We start from the raw sequence: 20,832 nt of genomic DNA, 5'->3' as shown, positions 1-20,832 counted from the left end.
GCGTTAAACCCTACACTCTCTCTCGGAACTCCTAAAGTGCGAATGAAGCGCCACTATCGAGTGAGGCACAAACATTTATTAAACAGGAAATATTTTAAGCCGAAGGCGACTATAAGTTCGATTTATGGTACATTAACGAAGTATTTTTAAATATATGGGGTATTTGTTTTGTTGAATAAATAATATACAACCTAAAGCATTTGTCTCAGAACACGATGACTGCCTAGTACCTTTATTTCCTAGTGTACATGTACAGGGGTGGTATCTTGAGTTGTGTCCGTTTCGAAAATGTCCATTTCGCGTCCGTTTTAGTCGTGACGGATCAATTGCTCTTCCGGGGCCTAGCTAGCCCTGACCAATAGATGTGCTGCGTCACTACCAGTCGTCTGCTTTGAACCAGTCAGGGCTCGCTCGAAACGAACTTTCAAATGGACCTGAAATGGGCAAAACTAAGAAATTTGCCCCTGGTGTACATCATAACACGAAGTCATTCGCCTTGATCAAAGCCACATTATCGTTATCAAGCTGTTGTCTTCGACGTTGTTTCTGCTTGGTGGAGCGCATAACTACGGACTCCAGTTAATACTTGTTAACGCTACCAAGTGTAGAGAAAAGGCTCTTTTCAAATCGAAGCTTTTGTAACTTCACTGTTAGTGTTCGATGTCGCTACATAACGCACGGCAGGAAAGCCAACTTTACCCAATGGGTTTCAAGAAACGATTATGACGATAACCAAAGCCAAGCTTCAAAACTCTTCCCGTAGTCGGAATCAAACCTGGGTCCCTCGTGTTATGAAGCCGATACGTCTATCTGATAGCGTCATTCCGATACGGCAGGAGCTGTTTTGGATTATGGACTTTGTCTCAGGTCGCATGGGAGTAAGCTTCACGTTTCAACTATCTTACTGATTAGAGGAACGGGGCTTGGAATATTTTTGTGTTTTTTAGAAGAGGCCCTGGCATCACCTCTACCTCCTTTTAGTTCGTATTGCACACGCTCCCAGTCTCCTGCGCCTTTGCCCGTGCAACTGCGTCGGCGCCTGTCGGCCATAGAGTATCAGCTGGGCAGTACAGTGCCGTAGCGCGTCGGTGGGCCGGCCTTCGCCGTCGTCGCTACGACGCTGTTGCCAGTGGCCTTCAGGGTTGAAAAAGCCGCCTGACTTCATCCGCATTGTCCCCAATGCGCCGGTAGCTAGGCCTAAGCTTTTTTTCCCTACACGTTAATCGGCGTTCAGCATCACGCATCCATGTCGTTCTGCATCATACAAGTCGCTATCGAGGCTATGCGTACCTCTATGTTAGGGCGAAAACCTTAAATCTCTCTCTTTGAAGCACGCGTGTTGTGACTACAGAAAATTGGTGGTACAAAAAATAAGGACAAACATAAAATATGAGCGTGAGCAGTGAAAGCCGCGGAGCACGCGCTAGGCGAAGAAAACAGCACCGCTAAGGGTTCACAGAAGTGGTGAGGAGAGAGAGAAAGAGGGAGGGAGAGAAAGAACAGACTTAATTGCCATCCCTTGCGTAGAGCAATGCATTGTGCGGGACTGTCTCGAGTCTTCGTCCCATCAGACGGCGGTCAGGAACGCGTGGTCCCTGGCGGCGTCCTGTGCCAGTTGGATTACTGCAGCTTGTTCAGCAAAGCGGCCTCCCGCTGCTCACAGGATACCGGATTTTAGGCACAAGCGTATTTTATTCCTTGAGTTCCTGTCACCCCATTTTGATATACGGGCGTGAATTAGATGTTAAGAAGAGCTTTCACAGCGTTTTTATACTGCCTATAAATACCTATTTTGGCATTTCCGGCTAAAAATCGGCGCCCGTATGAACACTGTTTAGCCTCATTTTCCACTTTTGAGTTCAGTTTGAGATCGTTATTCATATGAATAACGACCTTAATGTTCGCAACTCAATTTGGTTCAAGCTAGTCCTCTAGCTAGTTCAACTAACTCCCAGAAAACAACCGCTAGCAGCAGGAGAATGTGAAGCTAATTCTTAGTGACAAGAGGCACAATTTCGAATCGAAAAAAATCTGTAGGTGGCGATAGTTTTCTGCTGCTCAAAATTTTTCTCAGTGATTCTTACATTATTTCCCACGAGCTCTTCAAACAGATTTCTTCAAACGTGCAGTCGCATCCTTGCTTCTGGAAACGTACTCAAATCCAACTTTATTTCCAATGCAACGGTTGAACATGGGCACGCCTTCATTAGCAGATTATTCCTGCATTGAAGAGCCTAAGGCGAATCATCACTGAGCAGCCGAATTTCCTTGCGAAAATTCATACTGCCGATGGGCTCTGCGCTTTTCCATCGAAAACCTATTCGGCTGATAAACACCTTTGGAAAAAAATGCTCTTCGAATGTGTGGAAGTGTATTTGGCAGGGATGGGACGTCTCGCCTGAACAATTCCGATAATATCATTGTATATACGAAAGTTGTATAGAGTTACCGAACAAACGATATGTAAGAGTATATCAATTAACTTCTCGAATTCTGTTTCTGTTGTGTCGTAATTATTTTTTATGCAGGCAGACAATGTAGCACTCTTTTAAATCAGTGTTCCCATCTCTCAAGTATTAAGCTTTAGTGTCCTCACTGATGCCGTTGCAGGCCAATACGCCCTGCAAGAGCCCTGCTGTGCGATTGGCTGAGGCCAGCAAAAGCAAGAGCAGATTAGGCAGGGCTTATCAGTTTGCCGAACGAGCTGGTGCTGTGTTGTTGTTGCTTGTACGTTCTTTGTTGCAAACGTTTTACATTGCTTTAGACAGCATGATACACGCTCTCACATTCTGAATAAAAAAATTACACCATCTTCCCACGCGTGGGAACCCTGAGGGGATGCAAAGCCGTGCAATCTGGATCAGCTACTCGCCGCTGGCGTTTCAAAGCGGCTTCTCGTTCTCGGAGCGAGGAATCCGCTGCTCGACGCTGCCGTTTACGTTCGGCGTCGCGAGCTCTCCTCTGTACAGCCTTGTCTTCGGAGGTGCTCGCGGTTCTGACAGTATGCTGGCTGGCGCTAGTTGAAAATGTGCCAGCCGGTTCGCTGACGGAATCGTTGGCGTCCATTTCCAGTCATCGGACGGCGTATACCGAAGAAGCAACTGAGCGGAGCGCGGACCGGGTTTATTTGCAGAGCGAGTGAGTGGAGAGGAGGAGCAGCGCGCATGCGCGTGATTGGACAGCTGGTGTGGAGAGGGGAGAGGAGGAGCAGCGCGCGTAGCGCACAGGTGGTGTGGAGAGGAGGAGGGGAGAGAGTGGTGTTATCACAGGTGGTGTGGAGAGGAGAGGTACGGACTCCGGACGCCGGAGGGTTGACTAAGAGATGCTTTGCATCTAATAACTTATTATCGCACGATTCATGTAAACAGGATTCAGTTTCTGTTTCTGGGCGACGATTTAAGTAGTCACGTACTTCAGTGTTGCGAGGACGTTCTGCCATGTGTGCCTACCATGCGGCGCTTCAATACGCTGCGACTGCCGAACACTTTTTTTTTAATTGCGATAGTAACACTTGATTTTAAGCTGTGCAGGTCGGGCCACATTTTATTTTAAGCTACGCACAGCCGGGCTACAGCGGCGGGCGCCGCTACTGTAGCCCGGCCGTGCGTCGGCTGAAGTAAAACGGAGAGGAGAGTCTTTTAAAGGGTGAGGAGAAGGGCGCGCTGCTGTAGCCCGGCCGTGCGTCGGCTGAAGTAAAACGGAGAGGAGAGTCTTTTAAAGGGTGAGGAGAAGGGCGGCACTTGCGTCATCTCTCTCACTACAGAGTTTTAGCAGTCCGTCCGTTCCGTCGTGTGCCTCGTGTACGTTGTTACCGGGTTGACCGGGACCCGTCTGGGCACTTGGGCATTCGTCGCGGTAGGTGAACTAGTTCCGCGCGCCTGCCTTCGCCATGTCCGCGCCTCCTCGCCCTTCCGCGCGCGCAGGCGCAGACGGGTCCCGGTAAACCCGATAACAACGTAACCAGCGGAACAGACGGACTGCTAAAGCTCTCTACTGCGTGCCCATCACTCTTGTTTCATGTGTCCCCTCCACAGCACCCTCCCCCTCCTTAGCCGCTGAACCAAAACCAGCGTATGTGTCCCCGTCTACACTTGTCGGGGTAGCTTGGTCGCTGAGACGACAGGCTCGCACTCCGCTACTCTTCGTGCCCAGGTATGATCCCTGGCGGTGCCAGTTATTTTATTTAGCCTGGTTGGGAGTTTCTTGTGGCGCACGGGATAAAACCGTTGCTAGGTAGCTAGCTTTGCTTTACAACATTTTCACCGCATTTGTCCTTTTTTGAGCAATTATTTAAGGCCAGCTTTTATTCACGACTTGTACCCAGCTAACAAGCCCTGCAGCTCATTGCCATGCCTAAGGAGAGGAAGATGCTGAAAAAATTCAGAGCACAAGCGCCAGGGCCTTAGGCACAACTGCAACTGCTGGGTCAATGGTAGTTGGAAAATCGGGATGTCTGTCAGTGGCATGGACTGAACACTTCTACAGGAGAAACGAGGCGCTACCCTTAGCTGCGACAGCGTTCGTCTGTAGCAGAACGATGCGAATCCAGAAATAAATGGCAATTTTCACCGCATTCGTCCTTCATTGAACAACGATTTTCGGCCCGCTTTTATTTACGATTTGTAACTAGCTCAAGCATTCCACTACGATGAAACAAATGCTTGCAGGCAGCAAGAGTAACAGAAAGAAATACAAAACTGGCCACCTATTTTTCTGCGATTTCATCCCGAGTGATCTGCATGCAGCAAAGCATATCTGCATTTTTTTATTAGTATAGTAATCTCTAAATCCACACGTTAACTTACCTGAAGCAGTTGGAGCACTGAACGTGCTCCTACTCGCAACAGTCCCCTTGCGCAAATTCTGTCTCTTCCAGAACCTCAAGCTCACAGGGAAAGCCTTTTTATGGCGACTAAAATACCATATGATACATCAGCCGCCCGGACGTCGTCTGATCCCACCAAACGTCAATTTTGGCTCCGTTGCTGGTGCGATCCTTGAAGCCTTTCCATACGATTTCGTGTTTCCCCGAAAGAAGACTCTCTTATCGCTAGAGGTAATGATGAGCCACAGTGATTAGATGCTGCCATGGCGAAATTTCAGCCCAGGAGCAAGGGAAACATGGAGGTAGAGTGTACTAATGGAGGGAAAGAAAGGCGCCTTCCATCTTGGTTGTTCAGTACATTGTTGCCAGATGACTAAACTTGGAGTTGTAAACACGGTGCAGAAGATGGATCGCCACCTTAACTGCCTCGTATTTAATCTCACGCGCTCAGGCACCAAAGTTGTCAACAAGTAGTAGTCAGTGCTCTCCTAGGCCCAGGTGGTTAGCAGGGTTACTTTTCTTAGAAGCAGCTGGTTGATAGCACACTGTGCGGTGAAGTTGCATTTAGGGGCAAAGTTTGCGCATTGCCCGCACCCCAAGTTCACTCCCAAGTCCCATAAAGCCACCACTTGGAGACCAGAAAATTATTAGTGACTCAGCGTTAGTTCTTCAGGGAGTCCGCCGGAGCGCGCCCCGGGGTGAATGACGGCTTTATGGGACTTGGGAGTGAACGACCGAGTCCCTACTGCTCCCGGCGCAATGTGACTGGAATTTATCTCAGTTGACTCACATTTTGCGGCATCACCTGGAAGCAGTTTCGGCACAATAGTCCTTTAGAGCAAGATGGCACAAATGGCTCAGCACTTCCACTCCTGTGAATCTAAGCCTAACGTCAGTCCTTCAATGCCTTTCTGGTCATGAAACTTCGCCATCACGCTATGGGGGAGCTTCGAACGCTGCCGCACCGCGGCGCTGGTGTTGATCGGAGGGCAGCCGGGGGCGTGGTCACAGCGCGTTGGCAGGGAACGGACCACGGAGTAAGATAAAACCGACGCTCGCCGCCTTATCAGCAGTGCACTTTCGCTTCACGTGTCGTGGGCCGCTCAAGTGGACTTATCATTTTGCAAGTGGCGAAAAAATTTGGTGTGAATGGACATGCTGCTACTGCATTCCTGCCTGCCGGTCTGGCTACAGAGCAGCGGCGGCCTCCCGACGCCCTCCGATCTGCGGTGGCGCCACTCGCGGTAGCCTTTGTCCCCATACGAAACTTGGCCGGGAGTTTCATGACCAGCGAAGCATTGAAGGACTCTGCTAACGTCTATAAATACTGTGTTACTGCATGGGCAGTTGCAGCGTACCTACGGGGCTTCAGGTTCAAAGAGGATCTTTTGAGATGTGGCCTTCGAGCGGGAACGCATTTAGCAAGTTTACTACAGTGACAACCACAATAAGCGCTGCAGCTATCTTTCAGAAGTTGACTGCCTCCTCTCATGGATTAGAGCTGCTCATACAACTGCTGCTGCACATACAATGTTACTTCCTCGAGAAAGTAACATTGCGTGAGCAGCAGTTGCATGCAGCATTGTGGGTCAGTTTTAATGACCACCCAAAAGTGGAAGCTTTCATGATTGGTCACATCGCATTTTCCGACTTGACAGATCTCGGAGACACGGTGTGGGACTGAAGAAGCAATTTTATTCTTCTGGCTACAGTTTGACAAAACTGCTAGGTGTACCAACGGTAGGAAAGTGTCTTTGTTTTTATTTCTTGTTGTTTTGGCGCCGAGAAAAAACGCTCGTCACAGGTCATTCAAAATGGTTTTGTTCGACTGGCCAAAAAAGACGTCTATGGCCCTTTGGAAAAAAGGAAACGGAAACGTCGTGCACTTGACACATGAATGCTTGGCAGCAATAGTGACACAGCACTTCGGTAGTGGCATGAATGTTAGATGGATTGCTTTAGCTTTGGCTTGTACAGTCAGAAGAATTAAAAAAGGCGAACAGCAAAAACAAAACTGCACAGAAACACAACCACTTAAGACGTACACCTCACCACGCACTTTTTTTCCACAAAAATGAAACAACGGCTCGCTTACCTAGGTGTCTCAAAAGAAGCGAAAATGCCATTGCATTGAGCAAAAATCTATAAGCAACTAATGCGCTGTACATAGACATGTGCGTGATTCAGTACGAACACGTTATGACCGTCTGTCGGTCGAACTTGTAGACATTACACGTGAAATGTAATCGGTTCAGCGTGTACCAAGTTGATTTCAAAATTCCACATACTAAACTGCGGGGGTCTCAAATCTGTTTGCAGCGTCGTTCGCCTGCCTTCACTTCCTACAAAAAAAAAACAAACGGCTGCGATTCTTCGTTCACTCTAAATGGGAAAACTGTATAACAAAAACCGAACTAAATGATGGCTGCACTCACATCCTCTTATAATTCCGCAGCATAAGCTAAAGTTGACCCGTTTTGCAAGTTTCCAGCAAAATTGTTGCACAGGCAAACCATCAGAGTACCACTGTCTTCAAGGGGTTGCGTTCACTTAAAGAACAAAAACCTAGAGAAATTACAGAAGACGCCACAAACTCATGATCATGGTGCCAGCGATCAAAAAGACAAAACTTCTCGCTTTGAACAATGCGTCAATGGAGTGGCATAACGGCATGTGGCGGGGGAAAATGGGAAAGCACTGACTCTATCTCTACACTGCAGCACTTGAAACTAACGCATCCGCACGCAAAGCTAATCCAGAGCATTCCCACCATTTCCAGTGCATTTCTTTCCACACAGCTGACATTCTAGGACATATTAATTACAACGTATCCTCTCCAGTAGCCCGAAGGAAATGCACCGCTCCATGGCAACACTGCAGGCATAACTGAGCTCTTTTTCTTTTGTTCTCAGTTTTGAGTGAGGTGTGACCTTAAAGAGCGGGAGCATAATAAAAGTAAAAATGCGCAATACGTTGAATATTTACACCAATGACGTCTCGCAGTTGTGCACGTGACACAAGATCTCCCTAGCGGGTGGTGCGTTAGTTCCAAGGCTTCGAAAGTCGAAATGTGCGGCAGCTGAGAAAGAAGAGACCCAGAGGCTTTTGAGAACAACACATTAGAAATCATTGTCTTTGGTTCCTAAAAGCCACTTCGCTTCTGCGTCTTCTAGCTGACAGCGTTAACAAATCATACACGTACACACATTGCACGGGGCAGATACAACAAACAAAACGCGAGGGAAGGCCGGTGCTTTGTGTTGGCGCGTCCGCACCAGAATGCACGTAAATGCGCGAGAAGAACATCTTTTACACACAGCGAGCGGATGACGAAAGCAATCCGGGCAGCTGGCGCCCGGGAATGTGAAATCATCTGCGCAGCAGCAGCGGATCTCGACGGGGGAGGCTTTGCTGGTGACACTACGTACGTATTTTACACGTGCGTTGCGTAAATGCGATGTAACCACGTTGGGTTCCAATGTTGGAATGAAGCAGCAACCAAATAGGGCAAGAAAAGAAAGCCGCTTGGAATGACTACTCAGTACGGTCTAGGTGGTCAGTCGCGCTGGCCTGCACTTCAATAAGTAGAGTTTACTCGCTTGAGGAATGTTGAGTGAATGCTGAGTCGGCGGCGCAAGCGCTTTGGTCCACGGCGGGTGATCGGTGAATGTGAGGGTAGATTGTCAATCGGAGACGAAACTCATTTAGCTGGAACTTGAATGGCTTTTAGATGTTCGTAGTTACGACTAATTCCTGCGGAGCTCTAAACTCTGATTCCAGCCTTAATGAAAAAGCAAAACCCACATAACGACAGCATTTCTACGTGGTTAAAAGTTAACCTTTCTGCGGCACAATGCTAGCTTAATAATAACGGTAAAAAACACGGTCGCAAGATCGTTAAAAATGTCGCAAACAAGTCATGACAATCATTTGTATTTTGTATAAAAAAGAATTGCCAAAATAATCGAAGCCATACTGTTGCTTCAATCACGAACGACTACTAAAAACAAGCCTCCCGCGACGAGATCCATTCTGCAGGAAAATTGGCAGCGCTGTATACACAAGTTGAGCATTGGTGCGCGCGGCCGCTGTCAGGGCATGAAACTTTCGGCAGCGCGAGGAAGAAACGTGTACAAATGAACAAATTATGCATGGCGGCGACAGTCACAACCGGCAACGACATCGACCGGCACATCCATCCCGGGAGGACTACCACGACCAGCGTCCAACAAGAGTTCTGTTTGTCGTCCCCGGGTTTCGCTGACTAGCTGGGCTTCCTTACGGTGGTCGGGGAAAGGGGGGGAGTGAGGAACACCATTGGCGGGAAGGAATGTCTGGCAGCAGGCAGGCAGCAACTGCCGCGCTGTTCGTCACGACAACGGCGCTCTCGCACCACTTGTCGCGTCGGCACAGCCGTCGCGTCGTTCAAGCCGTTGCATCGCTGGCTCGCGAAGCCAGTACGACGCAGCAGTGCAGTAAAGACAGCAAGGCTCACTGTCACAACGGTGTCGCACAGCCGGTGTCACGCCCCTTTGTGCGAGTCGTCGCGCCGGGAAGCCACTGCACGTGTAGTCGTGACGATGGCGAGAACTTCTGACGGAGCTTCCTCTTTGAGCCATGACAACGCTTCAGTGTGCCTTCTGGCGAAAGCAGTAGCTGTTACGAAGGAGTCATCCAACATGTTGTGGGCCTTATCGCGTGACGATTTGTCACGCAGCGTCACAAGCGTGACGGCTCCAGGAAACTTGCTACAGCAACGCCAAGATATACTTTTCCGATCTGGCTGTGCTCACTGCAATGGCATGGCACGGCTTGCCTTGGAATGGGTCTTCGGTTCCCTCTTGGCAGCTTGAACGGTTGTCAACAGCTTCCTGTCACTTTCGCAATGCCACTCGAAACTTGTGCAAGTCGTTTTCGGTAGGAAGTTGGCTTGGGCTTCGTAGCGCTGGAGGTTCGTAGACGTGCGTTCCAAACGCTCGGCAATCCAGTTTTCAAGCTTGCTGGTCGGGGCTTCATTGTTCCAGCTTGGCTTTGGCAGAGCGCAGCATCGTCTTAACAAGCTCAGGGAGATGCACCAGCAATGAAATTTGTACTGACCATCTCGCGGCCATGCCGCTTTGTTTGGCATCTTCGTGACAAGAGCAAACGAAATAGTGTCCCGTCTGCTCCCTCGACCTACCTTACTCGTGCTACTTTCCGGTCGTGACCTTAGCTTCGAGCCCACATTTGGGAGACTTTGACAGATACATGGTGCTTCGAATCCAATCCCGCAATATTCCTGAGAAGCCAATAGCCTCAGCATCTGCTCAACAAGCTCTCCGAAGCTCCGCTCCTTTCTCAACTGGTATTCCACTACGTGGAATGTTGCGTCACACCGATATCCACCCTAAGGCTTTCGCCGAAAGCTTGTTGCACACTCAGAAGCACATCGAACACACGCCGGGGAGAGGTTCTCCGCATTTGCAATACATCAGAGGACATCGCAAAGCATCGCGAACGCCTCGACGAAGATTCCTTTCTTCAATCTTCCAACGCCGTTGGCAGCCCTAAACCGCCCTCGTCACGGTCAGATCTCCAGCAAAATGCACACACTCGAACGTGGGAGAAGCAGACGACAGCGCGACTGGCACACGACCGGAGAGACGAAAGAGAAAAAAAAAATGTTTCGCAGGTGGCGAAGATCAGGGGGAGGCAGCGGCTTCCGCGGGTCGAGATGCGCGGTGTTGCCAACGATTGGAGGAACAAATGAAGTCGTTGGGTAGGCGAGAAAAAAAAAAAGGTGGGTGAATGGGGTTCAGAGGAAGAGTTCGTCTTCCAGTCGTCGCCGAAGGTCGCGAGTCTCTCTTGCTCAGAACTTTGTGGCACACGTCAGATCGCCGTCGTGGTGCTGAAACAGCAACAAGGTTTTTCACGTCGGGTATGCTCGCCGAGACTGCAACGCCTGGTGGTACTGCCCAGCCCGGAGGGAGGGACGACCCAAAAAAGGGGTTGGGGGTAGGGGGGAGAAAAAAAGAGGAGAGAAAAAAGAGAACGGAAAGAAGGAGAAAAAAATGTCATGCGGGGTTTTTGCTCCGACGAGACACTCACGCAAAGGAAACAAAAGAGAACGACAGGGCCCGTTCCGGCGTGGCACCCCGGCGCCCGTCTCCGCCGTCGCCACCCTTGGCCGCCAACAGCGGTTCCCACGAATCCGAGCCCACGGGCCGCATGCTGGCCTGGTCAGGACATTCGAAAAACACGCGGGAGAAAAACAAAAAAGGGAGGAGGGGCGACGGGCTCTAGCCGACTGGCTGTCAGCGGGAAGCCGTTCAGCTCAGCATCAGCCTCCTTACGTAGCAGTAGGAACAAAGCGATGACTGCCTGCCTGGTGTATCTATGACCTAATAGTCTCGTGAGGTGTACGTTTTCTGATCATGTGTTCGTACTTACCGCTGGTGTGATTAAGGGCTTTGCTGACCTGTAACGTTATAAAGCTGTACTGAATGTCCAGTGGATGCTTAACCAGCTTAGAACTTGAACGAGATCATATACTATGAAAAGTCTCGGCCAAGATTATATGAGCATAAATTGACACTCCAGCTTGCAAGCTTAGTTTAGTTGTCCACTGATAAATAGTACATCCCAGACTTAAGTTTCTTGAAGCAGGTATTGTTTCGTGCTGTGGTTCACGATGGCTAACGGTTGCTCATCATGTCAACAGAACAAGCTCTTAAGTGGAACGTAGAGACTAAAAAAGATTTTAAGCTCACACCCGCTTACATAGCCCACGTAGGTGTGACGCACTACATAGTTGTGACACTACACATGGTCGTGACGATACCTCATAGTTGTGACCACACAGCCGTGACGCTATATCATAGTTGTGACACTGCGCATAGTTGTGACGCTACACATAGTTGTGAAACTACACATAGATGTGGCACTGCACATAGTTGTGACGCTGAAATAATTGCAACATTGCACTTGGAGCAGCGCTCGCACGGCTGAACTGAACGGCCCCAATGATGGCCACATTCCTCCAAACAAGTAGAACATCATGCACTTACCAAGACACGCATCACGCTACGACCTAATGTGTTGTACAGAGAGACTGACTGACTCGAAACACTTCGTGAAAAACATTCCGGCACATTGATTGATTGCGGGAGTTTAACGCGCCGGCGTACACGGGCGATGAGGCGCACCGTAGTGGACAGCTCCAGATTAATTTTGACCGCCTGAGGATCTCTAACCTGCACCGAAATCTCGAGCACATGGGCTAAGTTTTAGCTTTTCGCCTCCATCAGAAAAGCAGCCGCCGCGACCGGAAATCAAACTCACGTCTTTGGGCGTCAGCAGCACCAATCCCGGCACATTCCAGAGATTGCCAACGCTCTACGTACGTTACAGAAATTGGTGGCCTTGCAGGATAACAAGCCCACCAAGGGATGCTGGCCACTTGGATCAGCCCGATTCAAACTAATCTGCCGTCCAGTGGAATTATTAAAACTAACTAGCACAGGCAATGTCAACGCCAGATACGAGATTCTGAAGTATGCTTTAAACGGCCTCTGCAGTTTTGTCACAAGACGTTTGGTCTTCGCTCCCATGACAACACATTAAATCACAGTCGTGACCCAGTGCACATTACATTCCGCATCCCTAAAAAATGTGCAAGTCACCGGGGGCAAAATGCGAGGCACTCATGTGCCGTTACGGACCTGTCTGGTAGCCCGATCCGGAGCTACAGCCAAGCCAAGCATGCATCTCGCACGTGCGGGAACGATAACGTCACACGAGACGGAAGATGCACCTTTTAAGCATTCAAAAAATGGTCGCAAGCAAATTGGAGAGCTGGCAGTACCGAACGGTAATGCGTCACTTTCGCGCAGAAGTTCACGACAAGCACCGTACTAGCCAAAAGAGCTAGATAATCCAACGTAGCAGCTAAGCTCGAAAGTGGCATCGATGTACAAAATACTGAAGGCCAAGAAAGACCGTAATTATTAGCGATGATTTGACTGCAATCAGCAATGGCCATTAGGTGTGGCTTAAATTTTATGTACAAGTGCTCTGTTTCGTGAACTTCTGACGACCACACAATGTATATTCCAAATTATCACAAAATAAGCAGTGCAGGAGTAGAAAGCAATGCTTCGTGTTAGAGCTTCAGGAGAAGCTGATTAGCTAGCATCTTCGGATTTACAGTGAAAGATACAAAAGCAACCACACTTTGTTAGTGAAGTCAAGCGTACGCCATACCAGTCAAGTTTGAGCCATTATCTGAGCTCGGGGTAATGCACAGAGCAGAAAATTCCCATTGTGAACACTCATAAACAAAAGTACAAAGTCGTCGGCCACGCTTCAAGACAGGCCGTCGTGGCAGGCCCATATCTAACGTCAGGGGCACTTGACTGTTACGACTGGCTTGCTCAAAGCAGCTACAGCTAACCATAAAAATCAGGCAAACCAAACGTTTCCAGCGCTTATCAAGTAAGCCTAACAGGCAGTAGTTGCAACGATGGCTATAAAGAACAGCTGTTGAAAATTTGAATGTTTCCCCCTTTTTATCTCAGTTTACAGATACAAAACAGTGCCCCTCAAGGATAACTAAACATACAACACAATTGGCTAGTCCATCACACCTCCCGGACCATGTAAAAATAATTATCTCCACTAAATCTGAAACAGGCCATCCCTCTCTCTGTCGGTTTGCAATCTCAGTTCTAGAAATATTAGCCAACTTTGCCCAACAATGTTCGTTTCAGCCACTATACACACTGCACCATAAAAACACACCGCCCAATTGCAACGCAAAACTGCGGTTCAATAGAAGGGGAACAAATTTTCTCCAAGGGCCCCCAGGAGAAAATGTAGCTGGTCACAGCTGGTTTATGTTAATATTCCCAGCTGGTCCTAGCTGGGACCAGCTAAGACCACTGGGCCCAGCTGGGAATTTAACCTTAAACCAGCTGGGGACCAGCTACATTTTCTCTTGGGGCATCATCTGCTCACTGACAGTGGCTGCAACACTTTCTTCAATCTTCCACCAATGCCAGCTTACAAATTAAAGGGGCTAGAGACAAAATACAAGTTGGCTTGTTAAAAAGACTGCCTTATCCTGATAACAAGCATACCAATTTTATTGCAAACTTCGAGCAAATAATGGAGATATTAAATAAAACAGATAAAGAGCTACCCAGCTACTATCCGGAAATTCCTCAACGAAGCCGCGAAATCTTGTTCGCGCAATTGGCAGCCACCGAAATGAGCTACTACTATCCAGGAACATGACTAGGCAATTGCAGGGGAGCCTCTAGTTCCATTTGATTACACAATTGGAATGCTAACTTACAATTAACACACTGGTAATTATGTTCTTTAGTGATTGACTGTATTGATTGATTGATTGTAGGGTTTAACGCGCCAACGCAACGCAGGCGATGAGGCGCGCCGTAGTGGAGGGCTCCGGATTAATTTTGACCACCTGGGGATCTTTAACGTGCGACGAAATCTCGTACACACGGGCGTTTTTGCTTTTCGCCTCCATCAGAAAAGCGGAGTGCTTGACTGTAATGCATCATTGTTGCCCATATTACTTCATTGTTGTGCGAAATTTGAAATTTTTCCAATATTTCCTCCATTTTGTCGGGTAAAAAAAGTCTTTCATGGCTTAAATGAACCTGAGGGGCTTACCAAAAGCTCATTCTTCTAAATTCAACAAAGTTGTAATTTTTTTGTTTTCGTGCCCCTTAAATTGCTCTTAAAAAATTTCTTTTAATTTTTAAAACTGTGAAACTTGCCAGTCTCGCTACTTTTTCATCACTGAATTCAAATATGCCATTTCTGGAGGAACAATAGACAATACAGTGCTAGTCGCAGAACTGCAATCTTCATATTGTCACGAAGCCAAAGACGACGCAGTTGTCTTGAAGGAAAACATGTTTGTTGGAGAAAACTTATGCTCCCCTAAGAACTCAAAGAATACACAGGCGGCGAATCAGCACTCAACAAGGTGGCTCGTGCGGACGAGCGTCGGCGATTCGGATTATGCGGCATCTGCTCTGCAGGCTTTTATCTTTCGGCGCGAGTGTATCTCGAAATGCCGCTTTACATCTAGAACATTGTAGATCAAAGAAGATTATTCGAGGCTAGTGACGTTAGCACGAAACGCTCTCCGTATCAGAATGAGATAACCCGTGCGGCATAAAAATACAGAACGGAACACGCGCTTCGCTTGGGACACAGATAACGCAGCTGGGCGTGGACAGGCAGTAAAAACAAAACATAAACAAACAAACCCAATGCCTAGTTCACGGCAATATTTTTCAACACTATGAACATGAATGCAATAAGGGAATCCGTTTTTTTGATGCACCGCTTGGAACAATTTTACAGCTCATTAAACTTCGGTGCTTGAAATGGGCATTCGAAATGGTTCCTTGCCACTGGTGCAACCGAACCTTAATGAGCTGTAAAATTAGTTCGAAACGGTGCATAAAAAAAACCGATTCTCTTGTTGCATTCACCAGGGTTCATAGTGTTGGAAAACATGTGAAGATTACAGTTTTATGACTAGCACTGTTTTGTCTATTGTTCCTCCAAAAATGGCTAATTATCTCTAATTATCTTGGGAACTAATTGACTGACAAAAAATAATGGCATATTTGAATTAAGTGGCGAAAAAAAGCACCAAGACTGGCAAGCTTCACAGAGTTTAATTGAAAATTAAAAGGAGCTGTTTTAATAGCAGTGCCCCCAAGCCTGTAAACACAATTCCCCTGGCCACCTATCTATCTAGCACTGTAGGACTTGGAAGCAGCAGTGGTTCCCAGTGGTGTAACACTTACCGTTGGGGGCGGCGTGTACCTGGCTTGCAGGAAGGCCTGCTCCTCACGGCTTGCGGTACGTCCATTCCTGTGGGCAGATGGGCATAGGAGGGGTGGAGGAAGGAGGAGACAGAGAAGCGAATAGAAGAGGCCTTCGAAAGGCCACCAGGCAGACCAAAACGGGTGCAAACACAACTGGACACGACAACCCCATGAAAAACTCAAATCGGTAAAATGCTCCAAAAAGAGCTCTTTCCTTAGAGAGTAGCATTACACAACAACATGTAATTTAGTTCCAAGAAAAAAAGGGCTCTACCGTCTCGTCGCCATAGTTTACCGAGCCAAAAACAAACATTGTCTCGCCTCTTACACTAAATGTCGAGCACGTTCTCCTCAAATAAATTTGCGAGGGCCAGTTAGACAAGCCTGCGGGACAAGAAGCTGATGGCTGAACAGTAACGTTTCATTAAAATACTTTTTCATTGCTATACTGTTCTCCGCATATTTTAATTTCAATTTTACCACTGTAAAGTTCCAAGATCATCCACTGCACACTCTTGTACTTCCGCGTTTCAGCGCTGGTTCGCTGCTTAAGCAGCACCAAATGTATCAACTTTTGTTTTAAGAGCCATCTTATCTGGAGCCTAAGAGCCTAGATAACATGGCTCTTAGATAAGGGCCATCTTATCTGGAGGAGTGTCTTATCTAAAATGCAGGACCCGTTGCTTCCGGGAAGCCCCTACTTCGCCTTTATCTTGCCAATCAAACTGGACAAGTGGCTCCTCTTTTGTTCGAATGAAATCGCATTGCCAGTGGTCTTCGCAGACAGGTCATCAAAGGTTTTTTCCAGAAAGGAAATACGTTCCCATTCTTTGAAACACATCGAAGCTGACGAGATTTCTGGAAGGTGGCCGGAATTTGGCGTTTTTATTTTTGAAAAGTGTTTCACTCCAAAATACTTTCGGTAGGGCGTCCTCCCGGAACTCTACAGTGATAGTTGATTGAATGCGCACCTGAATTTTTTTTATTTTTTACCTAAATTATTTCTAAGCAATTAGTTTTATCAAATCTCAGAAAACACTTTTTTTAATACTTTCCAAACTTACATGCAGCTGAGTGCAAGAATACGAAGACAGTATTTACTCTACCAGGCTATAACAGTTGGCCACAGAAAACCAACCAAACAGGAGAAGATACAGGCAGTCTTGCTGCCTTGTGATATGCAGCTTTCAGCCAGATTTTTTTTTCTTTCTTTCAGTAAGGTAACACCTACTCGTTACAAAATATTATACAGAGCAAGCAAGTCACTTTAACACGCGTCCCAATCAGGAACATGTTGACTTTATGTCTATGATGAAAACACAACATTCTTCTTAGAAACGAAGAAGTAAGAACAAACACAGGTTTAGCTGAGCATGATAACGGCAACAAATATCAGAACTTGTAAACTTTTTTTTTCCAATCTTTTAACAATGCACTGGAAAAAAGAATAATTTAGTAGCAGAAATCACAGAAAAGCCAGAGGCGGGTTAAGGGCGAGACAGAGGTGAGGAAAAACAGAAGAAAATACATGCACAACAAATGTCGAAAAATTCAAAACGGGAGCCGCAATATTTCAAGCACCGTTAAGTGCCAACACTTTACTCACCAGCAGAGCTTGTTCTACCTCATGCAAAGTGCTCTACCTTACACAGTGCAAGCATTTGTTACAACCAAACAGTGCCCTTTATGCCATTAGTGACGCCACATGTGACGCAATGTCACATGATTTGGAAAGCGTGACCCCAGCAGCACACTGCTTCATAAGCAACTCAGCCTTGCTGGCGTGTGCGTAAGCGAAACTAGAACACACACACACACCACTTTGACCTTGCTGTAGGTGAACACGTCATGAGAACAACCACATGTGGAGCATACAAAATCTGGAAAGCACACATGCTCCGCCGGTTAGAGCTACAGGGGAAAAACCAAGAAAAACAAGCTTGGGTAGTAACGAAACATAATTCAAACCAAAGCCCAAACAACACAACATTCTCTACCAGAGTAGTAAAAGTGTGCTTGGAATTACTTGTGATTACAGGTAGTGCTGTGAAATTCACACGAAGTAAATACATAAACACCAGAGTGTATACTCGGGGAGTAAGCTATGTCGCAAACGTGAACCTTGACAGATGCGGGCTGAAAGGCAGCACTCTCTAACCCCTCGCTTGAGCAATGGAAGGGAGAACTGGCCAGTTCGAGCGTTCAAGATCAGCCTCGGTTGATCCACTGGGCTGAGATGGCTACGCCCCAACGGGGTCCTGGACTGAGGAAACCAACCACTTCAGTTATTAAAGTTTCTCTCTCTCCACTTACATTTTACTTTACAACAGCTGCCCCCTTTTTTTTACTCCGTAACAGCTGCCCTTAGATTTTACCCACAACAGCTCCCTTTCTTTACTCCATTACAGACAGCTCCCCTTAGATTTTACTCCATAACAGCTGCCCCTAGATTTTACCCCAAAACAGCTCCCCTTAGACTTTCCCCATAAGAGCTCCCTTTTTACGCCATGACAACTCCCCTTTGATTTTACCCCATAACAGCTCCCCTTATATTTTGCCCCATAAGAGCTACATTTTTTTACTCCATAACAACTCCCCTAAGGTTTTCCTCCGTAACAGCTGCCCTTAGATTTCACCCCACAACAACTCCCTTTTTTAGTCCATAACAGCTCAGCTCCCCCATAAAAGCTTAGGAGAGGCCCCGGTGGCCAAGAGCGAATTGGGAGAAGTGGGGAGGAAGTCACATGGTTATTCTCGGCTCACTGGAGGTCACTGGCCACCGCGTCTTAGCAACCGGACTGAAGGCCAGCCCACCGAGGCCCTACATCACTGCGCAGTTCAGCTGGTAGCCAATGGTGGCCAGTGGAGTCAAAGCAGACAACAGTGGAGCAAGTGAAGGTGGAGAAAGCGGTGTGTACTAGCAAAATACAAGCAAAAAAGGGCAGCCTTCAAAAATGGCGCTTCCCGCTTCAGTAGAAATGACGTCCGGACCTCTCCATAGCCTGTCCTTTCTCCATGAACTCCCTTTTTTTACTCCATAACTCCACATTATTTACTCCCTAAAAACTCCCTTTTGACTCCACAACTACTCTGCTTAGATTTTTCTCCGTAGCAGCTCCCCTAAGATTTTACTTCGTAACAGCTCCACAGCACTGACACTGGCTATGCATTTGCTCCACACGAGTACTTCCACGCACACTTGTTGGATGGCCACTGGGAGAGTCACGGACAAGCGAGCTAGTGAGCGTATTGTAGTGGTTAGCGTGAGCGAGTTTAACTGCTTCCTGCGAATGGGTCAACCCCGCCAGTGCATTAGCCAGGGTGCGCCCGAGACACTACACATGTGAGCACGGAAAGCATGCAGGCAGGGGAAGTAAGTTTGGCGACGCACACGCGGAGTGTAAATAACTTAGTGCAAAGCGGTGGATGGTGGGGGCACAACAGAAAGATAGAAGGGAGAGGGGGGGCAACCACGAGGGGTAGGGGGGAAAGGAGGCGTGGGTCGCGTACGTGTCGCGGCTGCGTCGAGGCGCACCCACCGCGGAGGGGGGCAGGAAGGGGTCCTCCTCGTCCACCGCATCTCGCGGCCGCCTGCGCATCAGCCGCACATGGAGGGGAAGGGGAGGAGGGCAGTGCGCACTGGGGGCGCCCCCACACAAACACACCACGCACACAGGCATGCACACCCCGACCCCCTTCCAATCTTCTACCTTCCTGACATGCCACCGGCTGCGACTCCCTTGCCCTAATTTTGCTCTGTCCGCTGTTGGTGTGCAATGCGTTAAGGGGCCCCGAAACAGTGTGCGTTGAATCTTAAAGAGGCCCTAAAACAAAGCTTACGGGAAGCTGCCTGAAAGGGCTCACGAAACAAAGCTGATAGGAAGCAGTCGAGTATTTCAAAGAAGCCCCTGAAGCAAAGCTGGTGGGAAGCAGTTTCAGTGTCTCAAAGAGGCCCTGAAATGAAGCTGACAGGAAGCTGACTCAGTATTTTAAAGAAGCCCTGAAACAAATTTTACAGGGAGTAGTCCAGCATCGTAAAGGGCCCTGAAATGAATTAGACAAGAAGCAGACATTCTTAAAGGGGCCCTGGAATTTCAAAGCTCATAGGAAGCCATCTTGAGTTTCAAGCAAGGCAAGGCCCTTTAAATAGGGTTGATAAGAAGCGGTCTAAGTTCCTCTATGAGCCTTCAAGGGGCCCTGGAACAGGCTTGATGAGAAGCAGGTAAGTTCAAAGCATACCACCAAAAGGACGTGAACTTGGGTTGATACAAGGATGGTGTGGAAGCGTTGTACTCCCCTTTATAAGACGCATGGTGAAAGCTACTCACAGCAGGAACCAAAGCTAAGGAACAGTTACCTCCCCCTTTCCCATTTCTTTTTCAAGGAGCCATGAAGAGAAAATGCAACTTCGTTTAATTTGAAAGAACTAGGATTCAGGATCTAACTCCGCTTCATTACAGCCACAAGAGATGTTTTTTAACGAAAAAAAAATTATTTAAAAACTTTCAAATTTAGCGCCACAGTGATGTGTTATGAGCAATTATGATGTCATACGAGCCAACAATAAAACATAATTTTCAGTATGTTAACTGCACATTAGCATTCAAGTGATGCGGTCAAATGGAACTAGAGGCCCCATTACAGACGTCCAGTCATGTGTCGTCGCAACAGGTGAGTTAGGCGGCCGCCAATCGCACAAACAAGGTTCCGTGACGTCATAGAAAATTTATGGGAAATTGGTAAGGAGGTCGCCACGGCTTCACACATTTTCTTTATTATCTCCGTCATTTGTTCGAAGATTGCAATGATATTGGTATCATTGTTATCAGGACTAAGCAGTCTTTCTAATAAATCCAACTTTTATTTTGTCTTCATGGCTCCTTTAAGGTTTCACAAAGCGACACCAAAACTATACACGTAGATATGTTGTTGATAATGTGAACAATTATTGGTGCTACCTGGCACAAAAGTAACCTTCCCCAAAATACTGGGAAAAATAAATAATTTGTCAGAAGTCTGCAATGTGTTAGAAATGCACTGTTGTGTAAAACCGCCATGAAAGGGAGCAAAGAAGGAACAACGGAAATAGAATAAACTGCACGCAGGGTGTCTTTGAAAAGCAAAACTTTCCAACACCACAAGTGTGGCATTCCATCC

The 20,832-nt window shown here is 47.6% G+C and overlaps 1 protein-coding gene across 10 annotated transcripts in view; it reads right to left on the bottom strand.

Annotated features, from left to right (window-relative positions):
- Nucleotides 1-6,500: 6,500 nt before the first annotated feature.
- LOC144138045 (protein tweety-like) overlaps nt 6,501-20,832 on the bottom strand; it is a 39,399-nt gene continuing 25,067 nt past the window's right edge. Inside the window, exons 13-16 of one of the 10 annotated variants that reach the window (XM_077670103.1) lie at nt 19,186-19,266; nt 15,655-15,721; nt 10,913-11,040; nt 6,501-10,775 (exon numbers count right to left, since the gene is read on the bottom strand). In XM_077670103.1, the coding sequence (XP_077526229.1) occupies nt 10,694-10,775; nt 10,913-11,040; nt 15,655-15,721; nt 19,186-19,266 (358 nt within the window). In that variant the 3' untranslated portion in view covers nt 6,501-10,693. Of the gene's footprint in view, nt 10,776-10,912; nt 11,041-15,654; nt 15,722-19,185; nt 19,267-20,832 lie in introns of those variants that run through there. The other 9 variants (XM_077670104.1, XM_077670105.1, XM_077670106.1 and 6 more) reach the window with 9 other exon arrangements.

Source organism: Haemaphysalis longicornis, unplaced genomic scaffold (assembly GCF_048455015.1).
Source record: "Haemaphysalis longicornis isolate Haplotype H1 unplaced genomic scaffold, Haemaphysalis longicornis Haplotype H1 scaffold_5, whole genome shotgun sequence".
Classification (NCBI taxonomy): domain Eukaryota; kingdom Metazoa; phylum Arthropoda; class Arachnida; order Ixodida; family Ixodidae; genus Haemaphysalis; species Haemaphysalis longicornis.
The sequence above is the reverse complement of the archived record's forward strand: the minus strand, read 5'-3'. Positions and strand labels throughout refer to the sequence as shown.